At 36.0% G+C, this 26413-nt stretch overlaps 1 protein-coding gene across 2 annotated transcripts in view; it reads right to left on the reverse strand.

Annotated features, from left to right (window-relative positions):
- LOC123627571 (programmed cell death 6 interacting protein) overlaps nt 1-26413 on the reverse strand; it is a 68938-nt gene that overhangs the window by 40714 nt on the left and 1811 nt on the right. The window contains exons 2-7 of one of the 2 annotated variants that reach the window (XM_045537234.1): nt 14749-14803; nt 12874-12943; nt 6668-6795; nt 4395-4548; nt 3144-3244; nt 753-869 (exon numbers count right to left, since the gene is read on the reverse strand). In XM_045537234.1, the coding sequence (XP_045393190.1) occupies nt 753-869; nt 3144-3244; nt 4395-4548; nt 6668-6795; nt 12874-12943; nt 14749-14803 (625 nt within the window). Of the gene's footprint in view, nt 1-752; nt 885-3143; nt 3245-4394; nt 4549-6667; nt 6796-12873; nt 12944-14748; nt 14804-26413 lie in introns of both variants that reach the window. The other variant, XM_045537233.1, reaches the window with a different exon arrangement.

Below are 26413 nucleotides of genomic sequence, written 5' to 3' on the forward strand. Positions count from 1 at the left end.
AGAAAGAAATAAAGGAGATACAAATTGGAAAAAAAGAAGCCAAACTATCCCTGTTTGCCAACTATATGATCCTATACCTAAATACCCTAAAGACTCCTCCAAAAGACTCCTAGAATTGATAAATGAATTCAGTAAAGTCTCAGGGTACAAAATCAACATACATAAATCAGAAGCATTTCTAAATACTAATAACAAGCAAGCCAAAAATCAAATAAAGAACTTAATCCCATTTACATAGCTAGAAAAAAATAATAAAATACCTTATAATATACTTAACCAAAAAAGTGAAAGATCTCTACAAAAAGAACTACAAAACACCAATGAAAAAAATCGTAGATAACACAAACGGAAAAGCATCCTATGCTCATGGATTGGAAGAAGCAATATTGCTAAAAAGTCCACGCTATACAAAGTAATCCACAGATTCAATGCAATTCCTATCAAAATACCAACTTCATTTTTCACACAATTAGAAACAACAACCCTAAAATTTGTGTAGAACCAAAAAAATAAAAGATAAATAGCCAAAGCAATCCTAAGCAAAAAGAACAAATCTGGAGGCATTACATTAACTGACTTCAAATTATGCTACAAAGTAATAGTAACCAAAACAGCATAGTACTGGCATAAAAGTAGTCACGTAGACCAATGGAACAGACTTGAAAACCCTGAAATAAAGATCAGTTGGGAATCTCACTAGGGAAAAAAATGGAGATCCAAGTTACTTAAATATTTATCATGAAAAGACTCACCTGTAACCTTGCAATCTCTTCTCCAAATTTCTTCTGCTGTTTTGCCAAAATAGACTGGTGGTACTCAGCATTGGCCTGCATGATACAGTGCTTTGCAGCCAAGACAGGGAACACCTCCTGGAAATAAAAATACTGACCAGGGGAGAGTCCAACCAGACAAACCACCACAGACAACATGGGATGCAGGAAGAAAAAGGAAAAGGAGACAGAAATTAGAATCACCCAATTAATGATTTAGAGATAGGTTAGTCATTAGGTGTAAACAGAGAAGACCACATGATTTTACACGGATTTCAGTCTATGAATTCAATTTTGTTTTGTTCCAATTAAAATTAAGGTTTTCTAAAGCTATTAATTGAATCCAATTTAGGTTTTTATAATTCTCTTTAATTGAGCCATGAAGTCAACATTTTGTTTACAAGGAAGAAAGAAAAGCATGCATTATTAGAAAGAGAAGTAGAATGAATATTCACATAGGAATATCAAGCATAGGGCTTTAGAAGCTTTCTTATGAGTCCTTACCCAGCCCTTAGAGTTAACTAAACCATCACTACTCACATATACTAGTGAAATTGCTCTATAGCTGACTGTTTCATCATGTTTAAAAGATAAAAGACAATAAAGTAAGTTCTCACTTTAATTCATATCCTAAGAGAGTTCTAATAAAGATGTTTTTAGCCATATAAATATGATTTAGTGTTATATAAACACTAACACTTCAGTATCACATCCTCAAAAACACATCACAGACAAATGCACTAAATTTATGACTAATGATATAAGAGTGTCTTTTTGTGCTAATTTGTTTTGAAAACAATACCAGTCTAAATTAATTTTAAAAGATCCAAAGACATGAACCAGAAAAGCAGTTATATCAGTAAAGGCTCTTCTAAAATGCCAAATCGTACTTTGCAACCTCATTGTTAAGGAAGTACAAGATATAAAAAATCCAAGAAATATACTAGACAATCACTGTCTAGACAAAAATATAAGAAAATCAAAAACTGAATTACTACCTTGTATGCTTTCCTGTCTCCAAGTGAATAATTTCCTAGCTTCCTGGATCACTACTTGCAGATATTCCAGTTTTATAACTAGAATATGAAAATACCTTATGAGCTTTATTAGCAAAAAGGGAAAAATAAACGACATCTAAATCTCAAACTGCACTCATGCCAGTTCTCAAGGTAAGGCTGGAGCAAATTGGTACTTAAACAGATTTTCAAGGAATACCAGGAATGCTGCAGAGGTAGCTTCCAAGTCTTTGTAGGTGACATTCTTCTCTCGGTGACAGGACTGAACTAATGGCCCAACGGGATGTAACGGTACACTGTGCAGCTGAACATGAAGTCTTTCAGATGAAAAAAAGATGAGAGGAGATCCCAAGTCTCTTTTTTAAGAGTAAGGCTATTAATACCCAAGAGTCCTGGACAAATTTCTATTAGGCTCTTGGTATATTTTAAATCCTCAGGAATCTTCACATTAATTCCTTATTGTTCATTTTCTAACATGTACTGTTGATGCACTTATGTGCATTTTTACTTCACCCCAAAGTTGTCTCCAATTTTGTAACACACAAAGATTTCTGAATCAATAAACTCCTCTACAAAAAAATCTTGTAAGAAATATCATACACTATCAATATAGATGAAACTAATTCCTTGAACATTTCTGAAGGAAAGTAGTTGAAACATGTATTTCACTCTAAGTTTTCTTTTTTAATCATTCCAAATTTACTTGCTAGTCTAGTCATCTGCTTTGCCATTTACAAATGATCATCACTGAACAGTCTTCTCAATTGCCACTTCAGAAAAGTTTACATTAAAACAATACTTCCTGTGATATGTGGTTTAAGACGGTTGCTTTTCCTTAGCTGTTCATTAGCAGCCCAATTTTCTATCCCTGTTGGCAAAATTTAATTCTAAACAAAGTATCGGATGAATTTAAGTTTTCTTTTCCTTTTTCCTTTATGTCTGTTTTTGCGCTTTAAGACTCATCTTTAAGAAAACAGGACAATAATTAAAAGTGTAAATAATCAACATGCTCAAGTATATACATGCTTGTACCAAATCACCAATGATTTAGAACTACATAATGCCTTGATCTGATAAAATTATTGAAAACAGATGGTCAAAGTGTTCCAGAAAGAGTTTAGCTTGGAAAAACAAGTTTAGTAAAGGGTAAAGACAAAAGCATCCCCTAGAAATAAAAGAACTGTTCATGCATCTTAAATTTAGAAAACTACTTCTACAAATACATTCTTCTAATGCCTCTAATAAAATTTCAAATTTCTTTATAGTACATAATTTTCAACTTGCTTCTTGTACACAAAAATGTCTAAATACTTCCACATGCAAAACCACCAAGTGTTTATAAAAAACAATAACTGACCTTGGGGAGAGTATCTTTGTACTGACACTGTTTGAAAGCATCACCAAAATAATCTGCAGCCTGATTGGCCAATTTAGCTATGATGGCATCTTTCATCTTATCTGGAATAAAATATTAAATTGACCGTTATAATTAAAATAAATATGAGATAATCTTTTATGACTCAGTATAAACACTGAGATCACAAGTTTGTACATTTATTTTAAAAAGTCCTTACTGATGAAATCAAGTCTTCTGCATAAAACTTAGTTATTCCATAGGCAAATTCAAGGAAACAGAAATTAGATTAATGGTTGCCAGCAGCTGGGGGAAGGTGGGAATGAGGATTGACTGCTAATAGTTGGGGTGAACATAATGTTCTAAACTAAGACAGTGGTGATGGCTACAAAACTCTGTGAATATACTAAAAACCCTGAATTGTATACTTTAAAATGGTGAATTTTAGTGTATATGAATTCTATCTCAATATAAGCTATTATTTTAAAAGAAAAAATTATTCTAGTTTGTATCTCTTCCACATAATGACTGCTCTCTTGTTTTCAGTTTCTCTGTACTTACATATACAGCGCATATTCCAATCTCTCATACTAACTTATATACCTTGTAAGAATTGTTCTTATTCCCTCATTCACAGGGCCAAAGACTCTTCTGCCTGGATGACCCCTTCTTGTCATTTAGGTCAAGTTTAAACAGGACCTCCTCAAAGAAAGCCTTCTTGACTAATGAATCTATTAATAAAATTAGCATGACTCCTACTACATCCCTACCCCATAGTCATATCACCAGTCACTATCACATAATCCATTCTCAAAATTTTTTCATAGCAATTACTTCTCTCTGAAATTACCCTGGCTACTTATTTCTTGCTTATTATCTCCCCCACGCTAAAATGTATGCTTCCTAAAAACAAGAACCTTGCTTGTCTGCTAACTTTATCTAGAAACTGTAACAGTAACTGGCACACAGTAAGTACCCAATAAATATTTGCTGAAAAAAATGTCTGACATATTACAAACATATATAAGTACCATTCCAGAATTCAATGTTTAAAGACAATAGCTAACTATTTCCTAAGACTTCAAACACAACCTACATTCAAGTTCAGAAAAGGAGGTCTGAAAATTTTCAATAATCCATGTAACAATTAAGGAAAGCTTTACATTGAGCATGTTATATTCTAATCACATTCTTAGTTTAAAAGCCTATCACTTCTTTTCACATGCAACAAAATGGAGAACAAATTTGAGTTACCTCTTGTAGCTTTTAAAAAAAATACTTCTTGGGCCTGTGCCAGCATAATAAGACTAAGGGTCCCAACAGTATCTGGAGATATGTCCACGGTAGGCTCTCGACTTAAGGCAGATAAAACCGTCTCTTTAATATGTAAAAAGGCACCACTAGCAAACTAGAGGAGGGAAAAAAAATTTCTTTAAAATCTATAGGAACTTGGCAAGATTTAATTTTCTACTGCTACACACGAAAATCATTTCAAATGTGAACTCAGTGAAATTACTATATTTACACTTTTATATTGTTGCAAACTGATCAAAAACATCTGACCTACAGACAATAGATATCCTTCCAAAACTCTATAGAGTAATAAGAGATTTAACAAAGATTAAAAGTAATTTACAGGGGAAAACACAATAAATGAGACATTGATTAAGCTTATATTTTAGATACATTACCTCAAAACTAACATGAAAATAGAGGCAGAGATAATGTTTTACTGAAATGCTCTTGCTTTGGTCCTAAACAAATTCATTGTTCAAATAATTAAACATGCTGTACCTTAGGTGAAACCCCAAACAGTAAATACACTTAGTCTTCTGAGAAACAGCATTACTATCCATTGCTAACAACTTCTGTTTGGCCTTCAAAACTCCCTAGTGAAATTCTCCCCATTTCATCTTTCATCCCAATTATATTTTGTTGAGTTAATACTAAAATAACTTTGCTTTTATGAAACAAATGATACAAGAAAAAAGAAGTAGTAGTCAGTCTGGAATTAAGAGGTATCATGGATTAGATAAGTAGTCTACACAGAGATAACTCAAAGTTAAATGTATTGAAATGAACATCATGTTTTCTGTAGTCATGAAGTATTGTAAAACTAGAGTATCTGCAAGGAATGACCAGCTGACCTTGTTTAGTAAACTAAGAGAATCATATACTAGGACAGCAAGGGATCTGAGTCTCTCATTTACAGAAGAGGAACTGGAAGCCTAGAGAGAGTAAAGAACTTGTCTAGGCGCACAAAGCTTCTGGTGGCAAGCAGCACAGACAAGGACCCAGGTGGAATACCACCAGCTCTCTTTCCACGATACCAGGTGACCTGCTGTGAACACTCAAAGAATGGAATGTTTCCTCAATAATTCAGAATGACCTCTGAGATCTCCCATGCCAATTAACTGAGTTACAGTTAACAGAAAGGTAAATAAAATATTACTGCATTTTCTCGTTTTAAAATATTTGTCTGCCATTTATGGCCTCAAACAGAAATCGCATGTGTACATAACGTTTGTCATCTATGCCCATCCAAAATTGCATGGCAAACCACAATTCTGAGCACGTTGTTTGTTTAAAGTATATCTTCCTTTCACTTTCCCAGAACAGTACCCCTCACCTCTCTCCTGAACTTAAACAATGGGAAACATCAGACTCTACTTCCAAGACAAGCAAATTTCATGGAGACAGTGGAAGGACCACTTGCAATGACGTGAAATTTGGAATCAGAACACCTGAAACCCAAATGGACTGCATTATTAATACTTCTGACCTTTAGTCTCATCTGAAAAATGGGAATGGCATTACATGACACACATCACAAGGTTTATCCGAGAGTTAAATAATATACATGGAAATACTTTGTAAACTGTAATATAAAATATGAACACATGATTATATGACATTACTTAACAATGATCATTTACTGTTCTTTTAACTGAAACAAAAAAATAAAAGCTGAGTAAATAATAACCAACTGCCACAAAATAACATGCCACATTAGTAAATGATTAGTCCCTAAAATATAGGTTTGGCCGACTTAAGAACATGACCACATTTAAACATGACCTCTCCACAAGTCTCAAAGTTAAACTTTTATTTTCTTGCGAATAGGTCTTAATTTTTATGGCACCAGTAAAATCTTAGGTGTGTTTTACTCTAAGAAAATAAAAATAATGTACAAATTTTTATCATTGATTTAAAAGGGATTTACCATAAATGTCTGAGATTTAATCTCATACATTTAATCATTTGTTCAGCCAACATTTACTGAGCCTCTATTATGTGCCAGGCACTGTGCTAGGTGCTTGGTATAAAATGATGAGGAAAAATAGACCTGGTCTATAGGCACTTTATCTAAGGCCTTCAACCTTAAGAATCAATTCATTTAAAAAGTACATTACTTTTCAAGAAAACATCTGTTGTATAAAGAAGCATCTACAAATCTAAATTCAAATTATTTTCCATTGAATCCAAATTAGTGTTGATCATCATGTATAAACTACTTTTCTGCATACCTGGTAATGCTTAGCAGCGGTTTTCAATCCTTCATCATTATCCAGGTTCTGCTCTGCTGCAATCTGGCTAGCTAAAGCTGCACAATTGAACAACACACAGCTCTTTTCATATCCTAAGCTTGCAAGAGCTGCAAAAAATTGAGAAGGAAAAATTTATCAGATTATTTTTTTCTAAAAGAAATGAATGTTTCGAAGGAAAATACTATGACTTCTATCCCAATGGCTCTCACAAAAACAAGTTTCCAGACCTGTTTTCTCATCTATCATATGCTCCCATATTTCAAGCTGCCCTATCAGGCATTTATTTGTACAACAATATTCCCCAACATTTAAAACTCTAAAGATCAACAAATTATTCTTCCTCTCCTTCCCTTTACTTCCACATTTTTATGTTCAGGTTCAAAATATAAAATCATTCTCACGTCATTTCTCATTTAATTTCTTAAATTTAAATAAATTCTTTCCATTTTTCCACCACCTCTCAAAATTACATCATTTAATCCAGTTCTTCATTACTGCAAACCTAAGTCAATGTAACCTCCTAGCTAGGCTTCCATGCTTCTCTTTCTCATGTCAATATGTTTCTCAAAGGGCTAGCAAATCAGTTTAGCTAAAATGTGACTCTGATGAAGAATCTACACACCTCACATCCATCAAGACACTATGTATGTTACTATAAAAAAAAAAAAAAAAAAAAAACAGAAAATAACAAATGTTGACAGCACAGAAAAATTGGGCCAGGTGCAGTGGCTCATGCCTGTAATCCTAGCATTTTGGGAGGCCAAGGCAGGAGGATCACTGGAGTCCAGGAGTTCAAAACCAGCATGGCCAACACAGCAAGACCCTATCTCTACAAAAAAATAAACAAAAAATCAGCCAGGCATAGTGGCATACACCTGTAGTCCTAGCTACTAGGGAGGCTGAGGCAGGAGGATCACGCGAGCCTGGGAGTTTGAGGCTACAGTGAGCTGCTGTGATCACACCACTACACTCCAGTCTGGGCAACAGAGCGAGACCCAGTCTCAAATTAAGATAAAAAAGAAACTGGAACCCTTGTTCACTGCTAATGGGAATGTAAAATGGCACAAAACAATATGGCATAAGGTAAGTCCTCAAAAAATTAAAAATAAAATTACCATATAATCCAACAATTCCACTTTTGGGTATATACTCAAAAGAACTGAAAGTAGTCTCAAAGAGATACATGTACTCCCATGTTCATACCAGCATTATTCGTAATAGCCAAAAAGTGAAAGCAATCCAAGTGTCTATCAATTGACAACTTAGACAAAATGGATAAAGAAAATGTGGTATATACATACAACAGAATATTATTCAACCCAAAAAAGAAGGTATAACATGGATGAACCTTGAGGACATTAGGCTAAGTGAAACAAGCGAGTCACGAAAAGACAAATAGTACATGATTCCACTTATATGAAGTACCTAGAATAGTCAAATTCATAAAACAGAAAGCAGAATGAATGGTGGTTACAGGGACTGGGGGTGAACAGGGTTATTGTTTAATGAGCATAAAGTTTCAGATTTGCAAGATGAAAAAGTTCTGGAGATCTATTTCACAACAATGTGAATACACCTAATACTACTGAACTGTACGCTTAAAAATGGTTAATAAATTTTATGTCATGTGTTTCTTGAAACAATTTTTGAAAAAAGGCAAATACTATATGATTCTACTTATATGAAATACCTGGAATAATTAAAGTCAGAGACAGAAAGTAGAATGGTGGTTTGCCAGGGGCTGATAAGAAGGGAAGAATGGGAAATTATCATTTAATGGGTAGAGTTTCAGTTTTGTAAATGAAAAAGAATTCTAGAGATGACGGTGGTAATGTTTGTACAATAATGTGAATATATTCAAAATCACTAAAGTATATACTTAAATATGGTTAAGATGGTATATTACAGATATTTTATCAGAATCAAAAGTAAATTTAAAAAAAAAGAATATACAATAGTTCCCTATTACTCATAGTATTCAATCACAGTGGAATTCAAGTTCTTGCATAATGGGTCAGGCATTGACCACCAGGCAAAGAAAGGCTCCTTACAAAAACCACTGAACAAACCATCTAGGAGAACCAGAACAAGACTAGAGCTGAATGTTTGTGCTACAGAGTAGTGCCAAAAAGTAAAGCCTTCCTTGTTACAGTGTTGTAGGAGCCTCTCTTGGAATAATGACCAGTTTTCAACTTGCTTCCAAACCAATTCTAGCCTTCTCAGTCTAAAGTGAAGCAGATAGAAACACCAGCTCCTCTGACCTAGTTTCTTAAATAAATATTAATACATGGAAAATCTAGAATAACCAGGATCTGAAGAAAGCTTGCAGCAAAATCAAGGAAGATCAAGGTAAACTGAAAAACTGAGATGAAAGTAAATAAAGATAATTCCAGTAATAAAAGATAATATTCCAGACATCATAATCAGCATCCTTAAAGAGATTCAAAGGTACATCCATAAACAAAAACAGGATATTAATTTTCAAAAATTAGTGAATAAGAAAAAGCTCCTGGAAATTAAAAACTTGATCACCAAAATTTTTCAAAAGAAGTGTTAGAAAATATCTAGGCAGCCTCCCAAATAATAGAACATAAAATGAAAGAAATGAAAAATATTAAGAATTATGAGTGAATAACTCAGAACATCCAACTAATAAAGTATTCCAAAGAGAGGAGAGAAAAAAGAGACAAGAAAATTTTCAAAGGAATAGAAGAAAATTTCCCAGCACTGAAGGGAAATACGAGTGTTCAAACGAAAAGGGCCAACAACAAATGTCTTACACAAAGAATAAAATGAGATCTGATTAGGTCTTTTGAGATTTCTAAACACAAAGAATAAAGAAACACTGTAAGAATCTCCCCAAGAGAAAAGAAATAGGTCACCTACAAAAGAACAAAAATCAGACTTCATCAGTAACACTGGACACTAAAAGGCATGGGAAGAACAATGCCTTCAAGTTCTGAAGAAATATAATTTTAATTAATTTTGCCAGGCATGGTGGCTCACACCTGTAATCCCAGCATTTTGGGAGGCTGAGGCAGAAGGATTGCTTGAAGCCAGAAATTCACAACCAGCCTGGGCAACAGAGCAAGACCCCATCTCTACAAAAAATTTAAAAAATTAATGAGGCATGGTGGCACACACCTCTAGTCCTAGCTACTCAGGAAGCTGAAGCAGGAGGATCACCTGAGCCCTGGAGTTTACGGTGAGTTTATGGTGAGCTGTGATTATGCCACTGCACGCACTCCAGCCTGGGCAATGGAGTGAGACCCTGTTTCTAAAAAAAAAAACAAAAAACAAATTAGCCGTGTGTAATGATGTGCACCTTAGTCTCAGCTACTTGGGGAGACTGAGACAGGAAGATCACTTGAGCCCAGGTGTTCAAGGCTGCAGCGAGCTACGATCATGCCACTGCACTCTAGAGCCTGAGTGACAGAGCAAGAACCTGTCTCAAAAAATAAAAATAAAAAATAAAAGAGTTTTCAACAGAGAATCACTCGGCCTCCATTGTGGAAAACAGACCATAAGGAATAACAGACTGGTGGAAGCAGGAGATCAGACAGGTAACTGCTGCAGTAAGATGCTAAGAGGTGATGGTGGCTCAGATCAGAATGGCAGCAGTGGAGGTGCTAAGAAGTAACTCAATTTTGAATATACTTTAAAGGAAAATCTAATAGGGTTTGTCGATGAATTAATTGGATATAGGGAATGAAGTGAGACAGAGTCAGGGATGACTCCAAAGTTTTTACCTAAGCACTTAGGTGCCACAATTTCAAACCAAATTTGTGTTAGGGCAGAATACAGACATTTTCAGAAAGAAGAGATTCAGAAAGTAGATCTTTTCTCAAAAAGTTACTTAAGCATATATTCCAGCAAAAGAGGAAGACACACTATCCAAAAAACAATGGCTTTAACCTAAGGGAGCAGTGACCATCAAGGATAATAGCTACCCAGCAGCTTTAGTGGGCAAGCAATTCAGAGTCAAGCAAGAAAACACAAGAGTCCATAAAGGGAGTCTCTTGGGAAAAGGCAGATTCTAGAGAAATAGATTGGAAAACCTTGAGAATAAGGACAAAAGCACACAATGTGTCTGGTATTGGAACAATTAAAACCTCTAAACACACACACACAAAGCAGTAAAAAAAAGTCATGGACTAAATATGAAGCAACTGGACCACTATACAACAGAAAGCTTCAAGAGGAATGAAATATATTCCAAGCAATAGATAAAAGTAAACTTTTTATACACCAGGTACATATCCCAGTCTATTACATTGCCCATAAATATTATTATCCTAGCACATCTGGCATTCTGTATCTTCATCTTTAAAGATAAATCAGTACCATTAACATTATTCCCCAGGTAATTCTAATATGTAGCCAGGTTTGGGAACCACTGGACTATATATCACCTTTGAAACTCTTCTGGCATTCACTTCCTTGTCTCTATTTTTCTTTGGTTCCTGTAAGATCTGAAAGCTTTTTTCCAACCTCATTCCCAGAACCTCTTCCTCTGTTTCCCCTGAATATTATATTTCCTAGCTCTGGCTTTCACACTTTTCTCAGTCTATTATCTGCCAGAATAGATAAATTTATTATTACCTAATGATATTCCCAAACCTGTATCTCTTCCTTTTCTGTGCTTTAATCCATTATTTCCAAATGCCAGAGAAATTTCTACCCAGACAGAATACAGAAAAGTCCAACTCAACCTGTCTATTGAAAGGAATAAACATCTCCAACAGGTCAAACCAAGTTATAAATCTCAGAATCAACCCTCAATTCCTACTCTTCCCTCAGACTGACAGTCAGCAAATCCAGTCAATTTCACCTCTAAAATGTCTCTCAAATCCATCTTTTCTCCTCTGACCCACGTATACTACCTTGTCTAACCTTATCTTCTCTCATCAGTCTCCTGTTTCTCTCTAGTCCCTAAAGTCAGGCTTCCTGGATTCATATCCCAGCTTCATTAAATCCTAACCATACGACCTCAGAAAAATCACTTCATCTTTCTCAGCCGTTTTGCTCAACTGGTAATAACAATGTCTTTCCTCATTAAGCTACCGGGGAATTCAGTAAGATAATATACGTAAAGCCCCTTCTACAGTGCCTGGGTAGAATAAGCACTCAATAAACATTACCTATTAATATATAAGAGGGAAAGAGTACAAATTCGGGAGTATAACATTCGCAACTCTTCACAGTCTACTTTCCAATATCATCACCCTCAATAATTCCCAATTCGACCTATGGTTTCAAGCCATAATTATTATAATATATACTATATAATATTATATAATATTTCCATATTCTCACCTATACATAAGTACATGTTTTATATATACACACCTTATATAAGAGATATAGATATATAATAAATATATGTAGATATATCATATGTATGTACTATACAATATATATCTATACTTCTTATCAGGTATGTAAAATATGTTTATGTATACCTTAATATGTATTACACAAGAAACACTATAATATATGCTATATAAGACATATACAAGTATATACCTTATATAAGTATGCCTTATATAGTATATATAATATACATATGTTATATTACATTATACATTATTATTCATTGCTGTTGATACTTACTGAGCACTGTTCTAAGGACTTTACATGTATTCACTCATTAATACACTTAAGATTCCAATGAGATAAATAGCATTTAACCCCACTTCACAGACGAGAAAATTAAGGCACAGAGAGGTTATCTTGCTCAGGTTAGTAGATCAAAAAGCCTTTGCCCTTCTGACCTTTGGTTATGACATTGTACCAATAATATTTTCTACGTGGAAAAAACAAATTCATCCTTCAAGGCCTAACTCAAACACTACTTGCTTTCAACAAGTAGAATTAACTTCTTCCTCATCTATGCTCTCATGAGTTCATTCACAGGCTGATATAGTACTATATTACATTTTAGAATGATCAACTGTTTTCCCAACCAGATTAAATACAACTATCTTACTCATTTTTATAACTAGGACAGTGCCTGGCAAGGTATAGGCTCTCTACAAATATTTCAAAATTGCAATGAAAGTTGAAGTTAAAAAGAAATGAGATGTAAAATATTTTAGTATTTACAAAGGGTCATTAGGAGAGCAAACTTAAAAACCAAAGACAATGCAAAGTAATTTAGACCAAGTTTCCTATTATTTACATACCCAATTTCACAGATCCTCCAAAAAGTGAACCTTTATCGAAAGCATCCTTCCAGGTAAATGTCAAGCAGATCTGGAGAGAATGAGAGAAAACAGAAAATTATGTTACCTTCCTGGATCTCATTAAATATTAAGTTTCTTTTGAAGAAAAATCCACAATCAGGAAAAGGACAAAAAAGCTCAACCTATCTAAAACATTATCTCGTCTAACAAACTCCTTTTTCTTCTCCTAGACCATAATTTTTTTTTTTTTAAGAAGTAAAATACTGGTGGTGGGATATTTCAAATGGTCATTCTGCCTCAGTAATCATAAACATTATCTTATTCATCTTCACAAACACAAAATGGCTTTAATAGAACAAGTTAATAAAATGCTTATAAAATAACCCAAGAGAAGGAAAGACAATAAATTAAGTACTACAGATTTTCCAGAAGATTAAAAACAACTATTCCATGATGACAAAAGTAGGAGAATGTTTATGTCAGGGGGATAGGATAAGATAATATTTTATTTCTTGATCTGGGTGGTGGTTATAAATGCATATTCACTTTGGGAAGGTTCAAGCTATACACATGATTTCTTCACTTTTCCCTATGTATGCTATACATGAATAAAAATTTTACTTTATAAAAAAACTGTATCTCTGCTTCTAAAATAAATATACCACATATGAAAGTTAAAAAGAACTTAGCCTCATTTAAATTATTTATTGCAGTCCAACAAAAACTTTTTAACGCTGGAATAGGAAAATTTTCAAACATACACAAAACTAAAGAGAATAAAAAGAATGACTCCTACATACCCATCAGCAGTTTTAGCCTTTTGTCCTTCTTGATTTATCTACCCCTCAACTTTCTCTGCCCTCACACACCTAGCCATTCACACATACTTTTTTTCCTGGTATTTTTTTTTTTTTTTTTTTTTTTGAGACAAGAGTCTCACTCTGTCCCCCAGGCTAGTGTGCCATGGTGTCAGCCTAGCTCACAGCAACCTCAAACTCCTGGGCTCAAGCGATCCTCTTGCCTCAGCCTCCCGAGTAGCTGGGACTAAAGGTATGCACCACCACACCCGGCTAATTTTTACTATTTTTAGTAGAGACAGGGTCTCACTGTTGCTCAGGCTGGTCTCAAATTCCTGAGCTTAAGCAATCCTCCCACCTAGGCCTCCCAGAGTGCTAGGATTACAGGCATGAGCTACCTCGAATGGCTTCCTGGTATATTTTAAAGCAAATCTCAACATATAATTATTTGACCTGTAAAAACTTTAGTACAAAAATGTTTAAAGTATTTTAACTATAATATTTTTGAATTTAAAAGTATCAATTTCAAAACTTTTATCAAGTCTCCAAAATGAAACTATAAGAAATTATCAACATTTTCAACATCTAGCCTTTAACAGAAAATAAAAATGGCATTCTTATAGTGTAACATCCAATCATAACAGCATTTGCAACTTTTAAATGCAAATGTAATTTGTGCCAATAATTTTTAAAGCACATACACTAAGACTAGTATTTCGTGAATTATGCAGTTTCCTTAATTCTGTCAAAGTCAAGGGGAAGGACACAGCAGATTAATCAGTCAAAAGATCCTATTGATATAAAGTACAGTCCAAAAAAAAATGCAGTCCAATTCCCTGTATGAACCCCACAAGTCTGAAGAATGACATGAATAGAATTCCAGGAGACTCTTTCTCCTTCAGAAGGACATAGATTCTATGAAACTTACCTAAAAACTTCTAACTTACATAAAACTATCTCATAAAAACCTCAAGACAGTGAAGAAGCATAACTTATTTTAATAAAATGATACCATTAGTGGAAGAAAATGGGTGACTTGCCAGTAGCATACAACTTTACAACAAAATTAATGACTTACCTGATTTTCAGAAAATGGAAATTTGGGTTCAATGGAACAAATCTGATCATAATATCTAAAAAACAAAGCAAAATTAATAATTATCAGTGCTAAATATCACATGCATTTATGTTACTATAACTAATTTAAGAGTATATAACAATTATTAATGCTTACTTTGAGTGGCCCACAAATCAATCAACTATTTTAAAGTTAATAAACATAGTTCTTTAATGTATAAACCAGGAGCTAAAATATATGCAATGAAAAAACTATGACCAGCTGGGCATGGTAGTACACATCTATAGTCCCAGCTACTCGGGAGACCGAGGTGGGAGGACGGTTTGAGCCCAGGAGTTCAAGACCAGCCTGGGCAACATAGCAAAACTCCATCTCTAAAATAAATAATATGTAAAATAAGTAAAAATAAAAAAATAAAAAATAGGCCAGGCACAGTGGCTCACACCTGTAATCCCAGCACTCTGGGAGGCCAAGGTGGTAGGATCACTTGAAGCTAGGAATTCAAGACCAGCCTGAGCACAAGCAAGATCCTGTCTCTACAAAAAAACAGAAAAATTAGCCAGGTGTGGTGATGTGCACTTGTAGTCCTAGCTACTCAGGAGTCTGAGGTAGGAGGATCACCTGAGTCCAGGAGTTTGAGGTTGAGGTGAGCTATGATGACACCACTGCCCTCTAGCTCAGGCAACAGAGTGAGACCCTGTCTCTAAAAAATAAATAAATAAAATAAAAAATAAAACTTTGAATAAAAACTCATACCCTCTACCACAGAAAAATATTTATGAACTATTTACTGGCTAAAAATAAACCAACATTTGCTCAGGAAACCAATGTATTTCTTAAAATACTATTTCTTATTAAGATAACTATATATCAGTTAGACAAATTAATATCTCTGGTAAACTGCTGATTAGAAACAGGTTTGCCAAGTTTCAAATATGTTTTAGGTATGTCCCTTCTGTCCATCTCCACCACTGCCAAACAGCTCATCAAAGCTACCACTCTTTCATGTGGACTAATCTTAAAGTTTCCTAGCCAATCTCCCTGTTTCCTTTCTTATTCTGTCCAATCTATTCTCCACACAGCAGCCAGAATGATGACTAAACATAAAACAAGACACTTCACTCTTATCAGGGTGAGCTTTTAGCTAACGTGTCTGGTGGCAAAGAGAGGGGAAAAGGGTCAGGGCCAAGCTTTCTAACTGGCCTTTAATCTTTCCTCCTTTCCTTTTTCCCTTATACCACCCACCCCTTCATTGAGACTATCTTTCTAATGGTTATTTCTGGGAGCAAGTTTTCAGAGGGAGGGGGAGAATATGTCTGAGACCAAGCTTCTGGTTGGCATGGCTATGAGTTTGGTTATAAACAGAAAGAACAGGGCAATTAAGTAAATAAACACATTGAAGATAATGGGAGCCCAGTTTCTCACTGTCAAAGAAAGGAATTACAAATATGGGAAGGCAGAAGGCTAGAATGAATAAATCTTGCAGTTTTGAACTGGAACTGGAGGTATCAGTGTAAAGTCAGTTTTTAACATAATTGGGAGAAACAAAAACAGGTATAAATATATATGTGTTTCCTAAAAGAATATGCTGAGAGGCCTAGAAACAATAACACCTCATAGCAGCAGTAAGCACACCTAGTGCCCAAATAATGTTCCACATTAAAAGGAGCCAGTTCTCCTTAGAGAAACATCTGACTTCAGGGCTGAGACTGGGAAAATTCAAGATTCAAGCCTCAAACATCTGGCTATGCCAGAAAGTTAAGGAATTACTCAAAAAGTGATGAGGACATGTCAAAAGGACACAGGAAATAGCTTTAAGGGGCTCCCAGTATAAAACCAATTTGTTAAGTAAGTAACAGTAACAAATCATAACCCATTGAGGAAAATAGGAACACCATTTTGAAGTAAATAAAACAAATAGCTAATAGAGAAAGCTCTACCCTACTGTACTGTACTGTAGATGGAGTTCAAAAAGTCATGATTTGGTACTTTTCACAGTATAATATCTGATTCTGGTAAGATTCATCAATGGATGCTAAAGTAATGAAAGTTTGGTGAGAAACAGGATATTACATAGTCTCAAAATATCCCCCCACAAAATAGTTAACTAATCAGTACAGCATACTAACTGTAAAGTCAAGAAGACTGGCAAACACCATCTTAACCAAGTGATAAAAATTAACATTACCACTAATAAGACAAATCAACATTTTGCTTTTTCTGATATGCACTAAAAAGAAGAACACAACATCACTTCACTGGTACTTCTATACAAAAACTCATAAACCACAAGAAAATATGAGACGAACCCTTATTGAGGGACATTCTACAAAGTAACTAGCCTATATTCTTCAAAAACGTCAAGGTCATGAAAGACAAGAAAACTAAGAAATTGCTCCAGATTGAAGGAGACTAAAGAGACATAACTAAAGGACATGTGCGATTCTAGATTAGATCCTGAAGCTATAAATAACATTATTGAGGGAATCAGCAAAATTTGAATTAATTCTATGGATTAAATGATAATAATGAATCAATTTCCTGATTTTCAAAGTTGTACTGTGGTTATATAGGACAACATCCTGTATTTAGGAAATAAACTTTGAAGTATTAAGTAGTGAAACCCTTTAAGGGATTCCCATTATATTTAAAATTACATCCAAAAATTTTGATAAGGTCTTGCATTATCTGGCCATCATCCAACTCTCCAGCCTCATCTCAGGATATTCACTACACATTCTAGTCACTAAATTGTATGCTCTCCTAGCTCAGGATCTTCATTTTTTTTCCTCTCTACCTGGAAACCTTTTCCATCCCCATTTCTCACTTTTGTGTAGGCTGACACGTCATCAAAGAAACTTCTCCTCATTCATTCATTCAACAAATATATATTAAGAGCTTGCTATCCACCAAACACAGTTTTAGGACATTAGGAATTCAGCAGTAAACGTACATTTAAAAATTTGTACCCTTGTGAAGCTTTTAGAGAGGAAGACAAACAAGATAAAGAAGTAAAAATATGGCATGATACTGTGGTCCCCAAGCCCCAGGCTGAGACCATGGACTGGTACCGGTCATGGTCTGTTCGGAACCGGGCCACACAGCAGGAGGTGAGCAGTGGGTTAGCAAGGGAAGCTTCATGTACATTCACAGCAGCTCCCCACAGCTTGCATCACTGCCTGAGCTCCACCTCTAGTCAGATCAGCAGTGACATTAGATTCTAACAGGAGCGCAAACCCTACTGTAAACTGCGCGTGCGAGGGATCTAGGTTGTGTGCTCCTTATGAGAATCTAATGCCTGATGATCTGAGGTGGAGCTGAGGCAGTGATGCTAGTGCTGGGGAGCAGCTGCAAATACAGATTATCATTAGCAGAAAGGTTTGACTACACAATAAATGCAATGCACCTGAATCATCCCCAAACCATCCCCGCTGCCCCTCATCTGTGGAAGAACTGTCTTCCATGAAACCAGTCCCTGGTGCCAAAAAGGTTAGGGACTGCTGGTATAATAGATAAGTGATATCTATGACATCATAGATAAGTGCTATGGAGAATAAAGAGGTAAGAGGAATAAAGGGTATGTCAGGGGTGAGGTGATAAGGCTGCAGTTTTAAATAACATGGTTATTTGACTACATGAAAAGTTTGTTTTAAAAATATTAAAACAGCATGAATAGAGAAGACATGAAAAAGGTGATAAAGTGAGCCATGCAGATAACTGAGAAAAAACATTACCAGTCTAGGGAATGCAAGTGTCAGAACCCTGGGACGAGAGTGAACCTAAGAATGTTCCAGCATGGTAAGGAGGCCAATATGGACGTAGAGTGAGCAAAGGAGAAAATAGTAGGAGATGAAGTCAAAGAAGTAATGATGCCTTGAGTATTACTATAAGACTTTTGGCTTTTACTATATAGTGTGACAGAGTGAACTATCAGAATGGTTGGACAAAAGAATAATATGATCTAAGTTATTTTCATAGATTCACCATGGCTGCTATGTAGAAAACCAACTGCAAGTGGGCAAGGGCAGAGGTAGAGAGATCAGTTAGGAAGCTACTGCAGTAATCCAGTCAAGAGATGATGCTAGTATGGACCAACATGGTCCACTGGTGGCAGAAGTAATAAAAGTCAATCTAACCCCTTTTTTAAGTTAGTTCCCTCTCCATTTATAACTTTAGGTCCCTGAAAATTTCCTTCATAGGCTTTATCATATGCCATTTATTTGTGGGATTATGTTTAATGTTCTTCTCTCAAAGGATTCTAAATTCCATGAGAGGAGAAACTGGGTCTATTTGCTGTTTTGTTGCTACCCCCAAGCAAATGAATCAGCAAAATTCAAAGTTTTCTAAAAAGCAGACTTTTTCCCTATCTCTAAAAGATAAAAACCTTGGATTCTCTGTTTTGAGAATGAACAGGAGCTATCCAAGACCACACCCATAAGGAGAGAAAAGTAAGTGCCAAGGGCCTGAGGCAACAGTGTACCCAAAGGTGTGCCTGGCACAGCAAGGAGGCCAATATGGCTATAGAGCAGGGATTGGCAAACTTTTTCAGAAAAGCAATATTCTAGGCTCTGCTGGGAAAAGGGCAAAATTAAGTATTTAATAAGTCTGCAAGTACTTATATAACTAGAGAGAAAACTCTTGCCCCGCCTTGTATCCTTTTTGTCTGGGTTGGGCCATCCCAAACAGTGAGCACGTTAGGTGTACAACTCTCCAGGTGCCATCAGCTGGAGACATTCTCCTAAGGAAAAGTTCCTGTCTGATGGATAAGAGCCATTGGGGGAGGGGAGAAGTAGCTAATACAGTGAGTTTCACTCTCTGTCCCAGTAAGATCATAACTCCAGCATACCCTTCTCTCTTCCAGGAGAGCCTAGTCATTTCAACTTGGGTACCTGGCACAGCTGGCTGGAGGGGAGATAATCTACGGAGTCACCAATTCCCAGACTGAGATTCCACCATTTGGTGGCAAACCACTGCCAGGCAAAGTACCCAATCTGTAGGAGGCACCAGAGCAAGCCTGGGCAGCAGTGAAGCATAGCTGGCCAGGGAGGAAGGAATTGTAAGCAAAGAAAAAAAATGGAGCAGAGGGAAATGCCCCAACTAGGTCTCCAAGGCTCACAATGCTAACCCACTGGAATAGTGCCCACAGGCCATAAAAAAACAGGCAGTTAGGCAGGCCTTATGTTGTTGTCCATTGCCATAAAGCAAGCAAGGAAGGAAGGAGTAGGAAATGAAGTGACTTGCTCTGCAAATGGATCAAAAAAAGAAGAATGGCTAAACAGAATGTACTAAATTTTTTATACCCATTCTCTTCACTCCAAAGTTTTTGATGTCAACTCATAAAACCTGAGTTGTATAGGGAAACAGCACATTTATATCCTATATTTAAGTGATCAGAAGCTATATAATGGAATCCTCAAAAAAAATGGCTATCTTGAAACAGGTTACGGAAATTGAAATAAAAGCATAACAGGAAAGCAGTCACTGAATATCAACAATGTCTGAACAGCGTGTAGCAAATCCCAACAAAATAAGAGATATCAACTAATGCTTTACAAAAGAAAGCAGCTATTGCTAACTGCAGTTACCAAAAGCAAAAAGCAAAATACTGTTCCTAAAGCACCAAATACAATGAGCTACTCTTTCAATATAATTCCACAATATATTACCCCTCATAGTTCTGAGCATAGATCTCAAGTATCAAAGGTCACTAGACAGGGAACTCACGGAAACAAGAGAATCTGCCACACCCTTCCCTTTATCATTTAAATAGGCTTTACTATATCAGCAGACTCTAGCCTAGACTGTATCTCTAAGGAAGCAGACCTAGGCTGCATGTTTTCCACAGGTAGGAAAATGGAAAGCCAGTATTCTAAGCCAGAGTTAGCAAAAAAAAAAAAAAATAGTGCATTGTGAGAAACAATGCTACAAAGGATCAATATCTTTACAGATTCTATTTTAGAAATATGTAAAATTTTTAACAACTATAAAATCCTAAACATAATTAAAAGGTATGATGCCACAGTGGACAGAGCTCAGGCTTTCAAGTCAAACAACCCTGAGTTTGAATCCCAACTCCTGGTTTTGTGACCATGTACAAGTTATTCGACCTTTCTAAACTCTTTCTAAAGTAAAGGTATATACCTCCTTCAAGCCTGAGGAACAAAGTATACAGTATACTGTATATTAAATGCTTTAAATAGTGCCTACATATACAGACAGTACATGTGTGATAAATGGTAACTATAGATTATTTTGCAACTAGGTAGAAGTGCTTTTATATGTTCTACGGTATTTTACAAAACTCAATCACTTTAGCACAAATATATAATAAGTCAATTTAAAAACCTCATGGGGATGAAAACTAGGAAATAAATACATTTCTTTGAAAATACCAAAGAGACATAAAGGACAAATTCTCATTAGAAATTTTAGTTTTAGGCCAGGTATAGTGGCTCACACCTATAATCTCAGCACTTTGGGAGGCCAAGGTGGAAGGATCACTTGAGGCCAGAAGTTCAAGCCTAGTCTGAGCAACATAATAAGACTCCATCTCTAAAAAATAGAAAAAATTAGCTAGGCATGGTAGTACATGCCTGTAGTCCCAGCTAATCGGAAAGCTGAGCCAGGAGGATCACTTGAGGCCAGAAGTTGGAGGCTACAATGAGCTGAGATCACACCATCGCACTCTAGCCTGGGCGACAAAGCAAGACCTTGTCTCAAAAAAAAAAAAAAAAAAAAAAGACCAGCTTGAGCAATACAGTGAGACCTCATCTCCACAAAAAACGATTTTTTTTTAATTAGCCAGGCATGGTAATGTGCATCTATAGTCCTAGCTACTTGGGACCACTTGAGCCCAGGAGTTTGAGGCTGCAGGGAACTGTGACTGCACCACTGCATCCCAGCCTAGCCAACAGAGCAAGATCCTGTCTCAAAAAATAAATAAATAAATTTTTTTTAAAAAAGGTCATTTTAGTTTAAAAAAAAAAAAAATTAAGGGAAAGGTGTCAGGATCAAGAACTTATCCACACAACCAAAGCAATACTGCAATGCAAATTCACACAACCCTACTCAGCTCTGATCTTCATTTAGAGCTATGCAACTCCAGACCATTAATGAAGCATTGCTGCAGCAGAGTATGGTAGAAAGTAACTCGCCTAACAGTCAGGACCTCAGCCTAGTTTTGCCACAAAGTTAGCTGTGTGGACTTAAATCTCCTGTGTAAAACATGGTAAAAGATTCTTTTTATGATTACACAGAATGATGACAGCCCTGGCAAGCTATTTTATTTACTAAACATCAGAAAAGTCAAAACACAGAAAACAAATCAGATTTTGAATCTTCCTTTAAATTTTTATGTTTATTCACCTATGCAGAATAAAATTACTGAGCCAAAAAGGTCTGGCAACTACAGATATTCCTTGAGACCAGGGACCAAGTATAAAATAACATAATATAATCTTTATAACCTCCATACTGTCTCCTATAGCGTGGCTCACATAAACTCTCCATTAGTATTAGATTAACAAATTGTAGCAATGTCACTGGCACTAATATCACAATATCTTCACCCCTAAACCAGCCAACCAGAATGTAAGCAACAGCTGTGAAGTAAAATGGAACAGCAACATTTTCTTTCCTGATCTATAAACTACTAGTGCTTGGGAAATATTTCAGAAATTATAAGACTAGTTTCATCAACTTCATTATATAAATGAAAAAGACACTGCTAAATGCAACAAACTAAATATTAACCCACAAAAGGATAAGAGACAAATCTGTTTAAATTTCACAAAATCTACATAAATGACTCTTAGATTAAAGGAAATAAAACTGAAGATGCAAACTATTAAGAAATAATATCCCTAAGAATACTACATATCATAACCAGTAGGATGCAGCCAATGCAGACTGAGAAAAAACATACATTTCTAAAATAAATATATTAGAAAAACAAAAAAGATAGAAAACCATTTCATATAAAAAGATAGAAAAAGAGGACAAAGAAAATAGAAGAAAGGAATGAAAAAAGCAGAAAATAAACCAGAAACGGTTGATTTTAAGAAAGAAAAAGGTGGCTCCAAACCTTTAGCAAATCTGATGGGAGAAAATCGCACATAACACATGTACAACATTAGGAATGAGAAAAAAATCTTAACTACAGATTATTAGGACGCAAAAACATTTTGCAAAAACTTCAGTGTGACAAAGATACCATAAACACAGTTGAGAGAAAAGAAACAGATTAGAAGATTCTTGCAACATACATAATGGAAAAAGAATAAATATCCAGAAAATGCAAAAAACTCCTACAAATCAGTAAGGAAAAAACAACCCAATAGAAAATGGGCAAAAGAAAAGAACAAGCAATCATAGAAAAAGAAATTAAGTGACCAATAAACATAAAATGCTCAACCTCAACAAAATGAAGACGATGCAAATTAAAACAAGCTACCATCTCTCACCCATCAGTTTAGCAAAAAGCACTAATTTAAATTATTAATCAGTGAGTACTAGCAGGGAAGTAGAGAACTAAAAAACTCACATATACCTGCTGATGGGAATGTAAATTGTTAAAAACACTATGGAGACCTGAAAATGCAGACACCCTCCTCTTCCACGTCAATAAAGAAATCTGAATAAATGCCCTTCTTTGCTCCTTCCCAAAAATCCGCCTAAAAAGAGAATTTAAAAATGTAAAAGATGTATCTATATTGGACCCCAGTACTGATAACTAGATTCTTGCCTTGTTCCTTAGGGACTTAAGTTCCTCTCTTGGCTACTTATCCCAGTATTCTGGGATCTAGGATTCCTGAAGTGACCAGCACTCCAATCTAGAGCCTGAAATTTAACTAGCTTCTCCGATACTGTTCTGATGCCAACAGCCTGCCTGGACCTCTAAATCTTATCCATTCTCAGAGTTCCTGGTGCTGGTCTCTACTTTTCCTTCAGTGTCACTCTGGCTTCCATACTGAGCCTCCCAACCACAGTTGCTGGGATGCACCTGTACCTATAGTCCTTCTCGCTATCCCTTCCATCTATGTACTACCACAGCTGAACAGCCCATGCCCAGCCACTGACACGTGACACGCCTAGTATAGGTGTGAATATAGCAGTGCTTTTAAGCACTGACTTTTACTGTAACATCTAGAAGGACTTGTTTAGAGTCCATGTAGCCTATCCTCTACCAAAAGATATCCGTGGAACCTGGGAATACTGCTTTCTATGGTAAAGGATGTGATTAAGTTAAGGATCCTGAGATGGAGAGATTATCCTGGGTATTCTGGATGGGCCCTAAAGGCAGCCATAAGTATTCTTATAGAGAGAGGCTAAGGAAGATACTACCACACAGTAGAGGAGAAGGCAGTGTGACCACAGAGGCAGAGAATGGGGTGATGAAGCCACAGCAAAGGAATGCTGGCAGCCACCAGAAGGTGGAAGAGGCAAGGAACAGATTCTTCCCTAGAGCCTCTGGCAGGAGCATGGCCCCGCAGACACTCTGAAACTGATATTGGACTTCTGGCCTCCAGAACTATGAGAATAAATTTATAAGCTGCACATGGTGGTTCATGCTGGTAATCCCAGCACTTTGGGAGGCTGAGGCAGGAGGATCGCTTGATGCCAAGAGTTCTAGACCAGCCTGGGCAACGTTGCAAGATCCCTTCTCTACAAAAACATATGTTTTTTTTTTTTTTTAGTTAGCCAAGCATGATGACGCACCCAGCTACTTGGGAGGCTGAGGTTGCAGGATCACTCGAGCACAGGACTTTGAGGCTGTGGCAAAGGATGAGCACACCATTGTACTCCAGCCTGGGCACCAGAGCAAAACCCTGTCTCTATTAAAAAACAATTAAAAAGAATAAATCTGTTGTTTCAAGCACCAAAAAGAAAAAAAAAATTTAAAGATGTAAATGTACATGGACAAAGAGAATGGGAAAGGATATGATACAGCATACAAGAGGTGTCACCAAGATTTTCTAAAAGGTGAAAAATGAATGAATGAATGAAAAAGAAAAAGCTAAAAGCTAAAAGCTAACTGCCTTAGAGGGAAAGGAGTCAAGCCTAAACAAAGCCAAGGCCAAACCAGAGAAGTCAGAAAAAGATCTGAATTAAGAAGTATGAGGTATCTCTAAAGATAGTTCAATCTGAGGCTAGAAAGAGAGGGTGTGGCTGAACACCTTGAAAGAAATCATTAGGCTTCCCAGATCCTCTACTCTGAGGAGGGTAGAATAATGTCAGGAATATGAAGCACAACTAAGGTGGGGATCAAGTACTACTAAGTTGAAAGGATAGGCATGAACAAGGATAGGCTTGGGAGTGCTAGTTGCCTACATCATTATCAGTTCTACCCTTCTTCCTTACTAACAAAACTCCAGATTTTTAGTTGGATATATGGCTGCCCATAATAAAAACTCTTTTTCCTAGTATCTCTTCTAAGAGATGCAAACGTACCTAATGGCCAATAACATATGAGCCAGGTGTTGTGGAACAGTTTCCAGGAAACATCCCGAAGGCTGAGCCCTCTGCCTTTCTCCCTTCCTCCATCCCTCTGTCTGGTATTTATGATTGCAATCTGGACATGAGAACAAGGACCATACTCTAGGATTTACAAAGCAGAAAGCTGAAAGGAGTCTGAGCCCCAATGAACTTCACACCCTTGGACTACCAGAAATACCTACCTGCTAACTTTTTATACAAGAATAAAATCCTAACTTACTCACTGATAATTTGATCTACCACATAGACGTAAACCTAACCCTAATACAGGTGCCATACCAAAAATAGATCATACGAAATCTTGCATACCTGACTGTGAGATTCCCAACCTCCATTCCCCCAGATCAAATTTCAGGAACTGATAACCAGACATTTTCATGGAAGGAGACTAGAAGCTTTCTTTCTAAAGAAACTGATAACCACAAAAGAAATAACATAATGCTGGTATCTGGAGTTTCCAAAATAAAAACAAAACAAAAAATCAGCAGAGTTCCCATCTGATCACCCTAGATCACCAATTGCCAAGGCTCTTCTAATCAACTTTTAGTTAAAGCCATTCTATAAAGATATAGTACCATACAAATGATTTTTGGGGAGTTGTTTTTTTTTTTTTTTCAGACAGAGTCTTTGTGGCCCAGCTCAAGCAATCCTCTCACCTCAGCCTCCCAAATAGCTGGGATTAAAGGTATGCACCAACATGTCCACCACAAAAGAGTTTTAGTATCATACACATAAATGAATATTTTAGGCAATTTTAAAAGAACACCTAGACAGTAGTTTAAAGACAAGTCTACCACTGGAGCTATATGTGGAGCTGTGTATCAGGTATGTATCAAGCTAGCTTGTATTTTTGTGGAATTAGTTTAAACTCTCTTTTTCAAAGTTTAAAAGTTCATTAAGTTAAAAAATATAATGCTCAGTTTACACAATTATTCAAACAAAATTACTAAAAATAAGATATTCTGTTTGATTTGAATTAACATTGCACAACTGTTTGATTCACAACTGATTTTACAGCATATATACCTAAGGAATTTTTGTATATACCTCCATTATATAATTTAGTAATAGCTCCTAGCTTAACCTATCCCTAGTAGGAAAGCAAAAAGTGAAAAAGTTAATATTTGTTGAATGACTGTGCTAGAACAGGATTATATGGAGGTGACTAAGG

The sequence above is a fragment of the Lemur catta genome, chromosome 1 (assembly GCF_020740605.2).
Source record: "Lemur catta isolate mLemCat1 chromosome 1, mLemCat1.pri, whole genome shotgun sequence".
Classification (NCBI taxonomy): Eukaryota; Metazoa; Chordata; class Mammalia; order Primates; family Lemuridae; genus Lemur; species Lemur catta.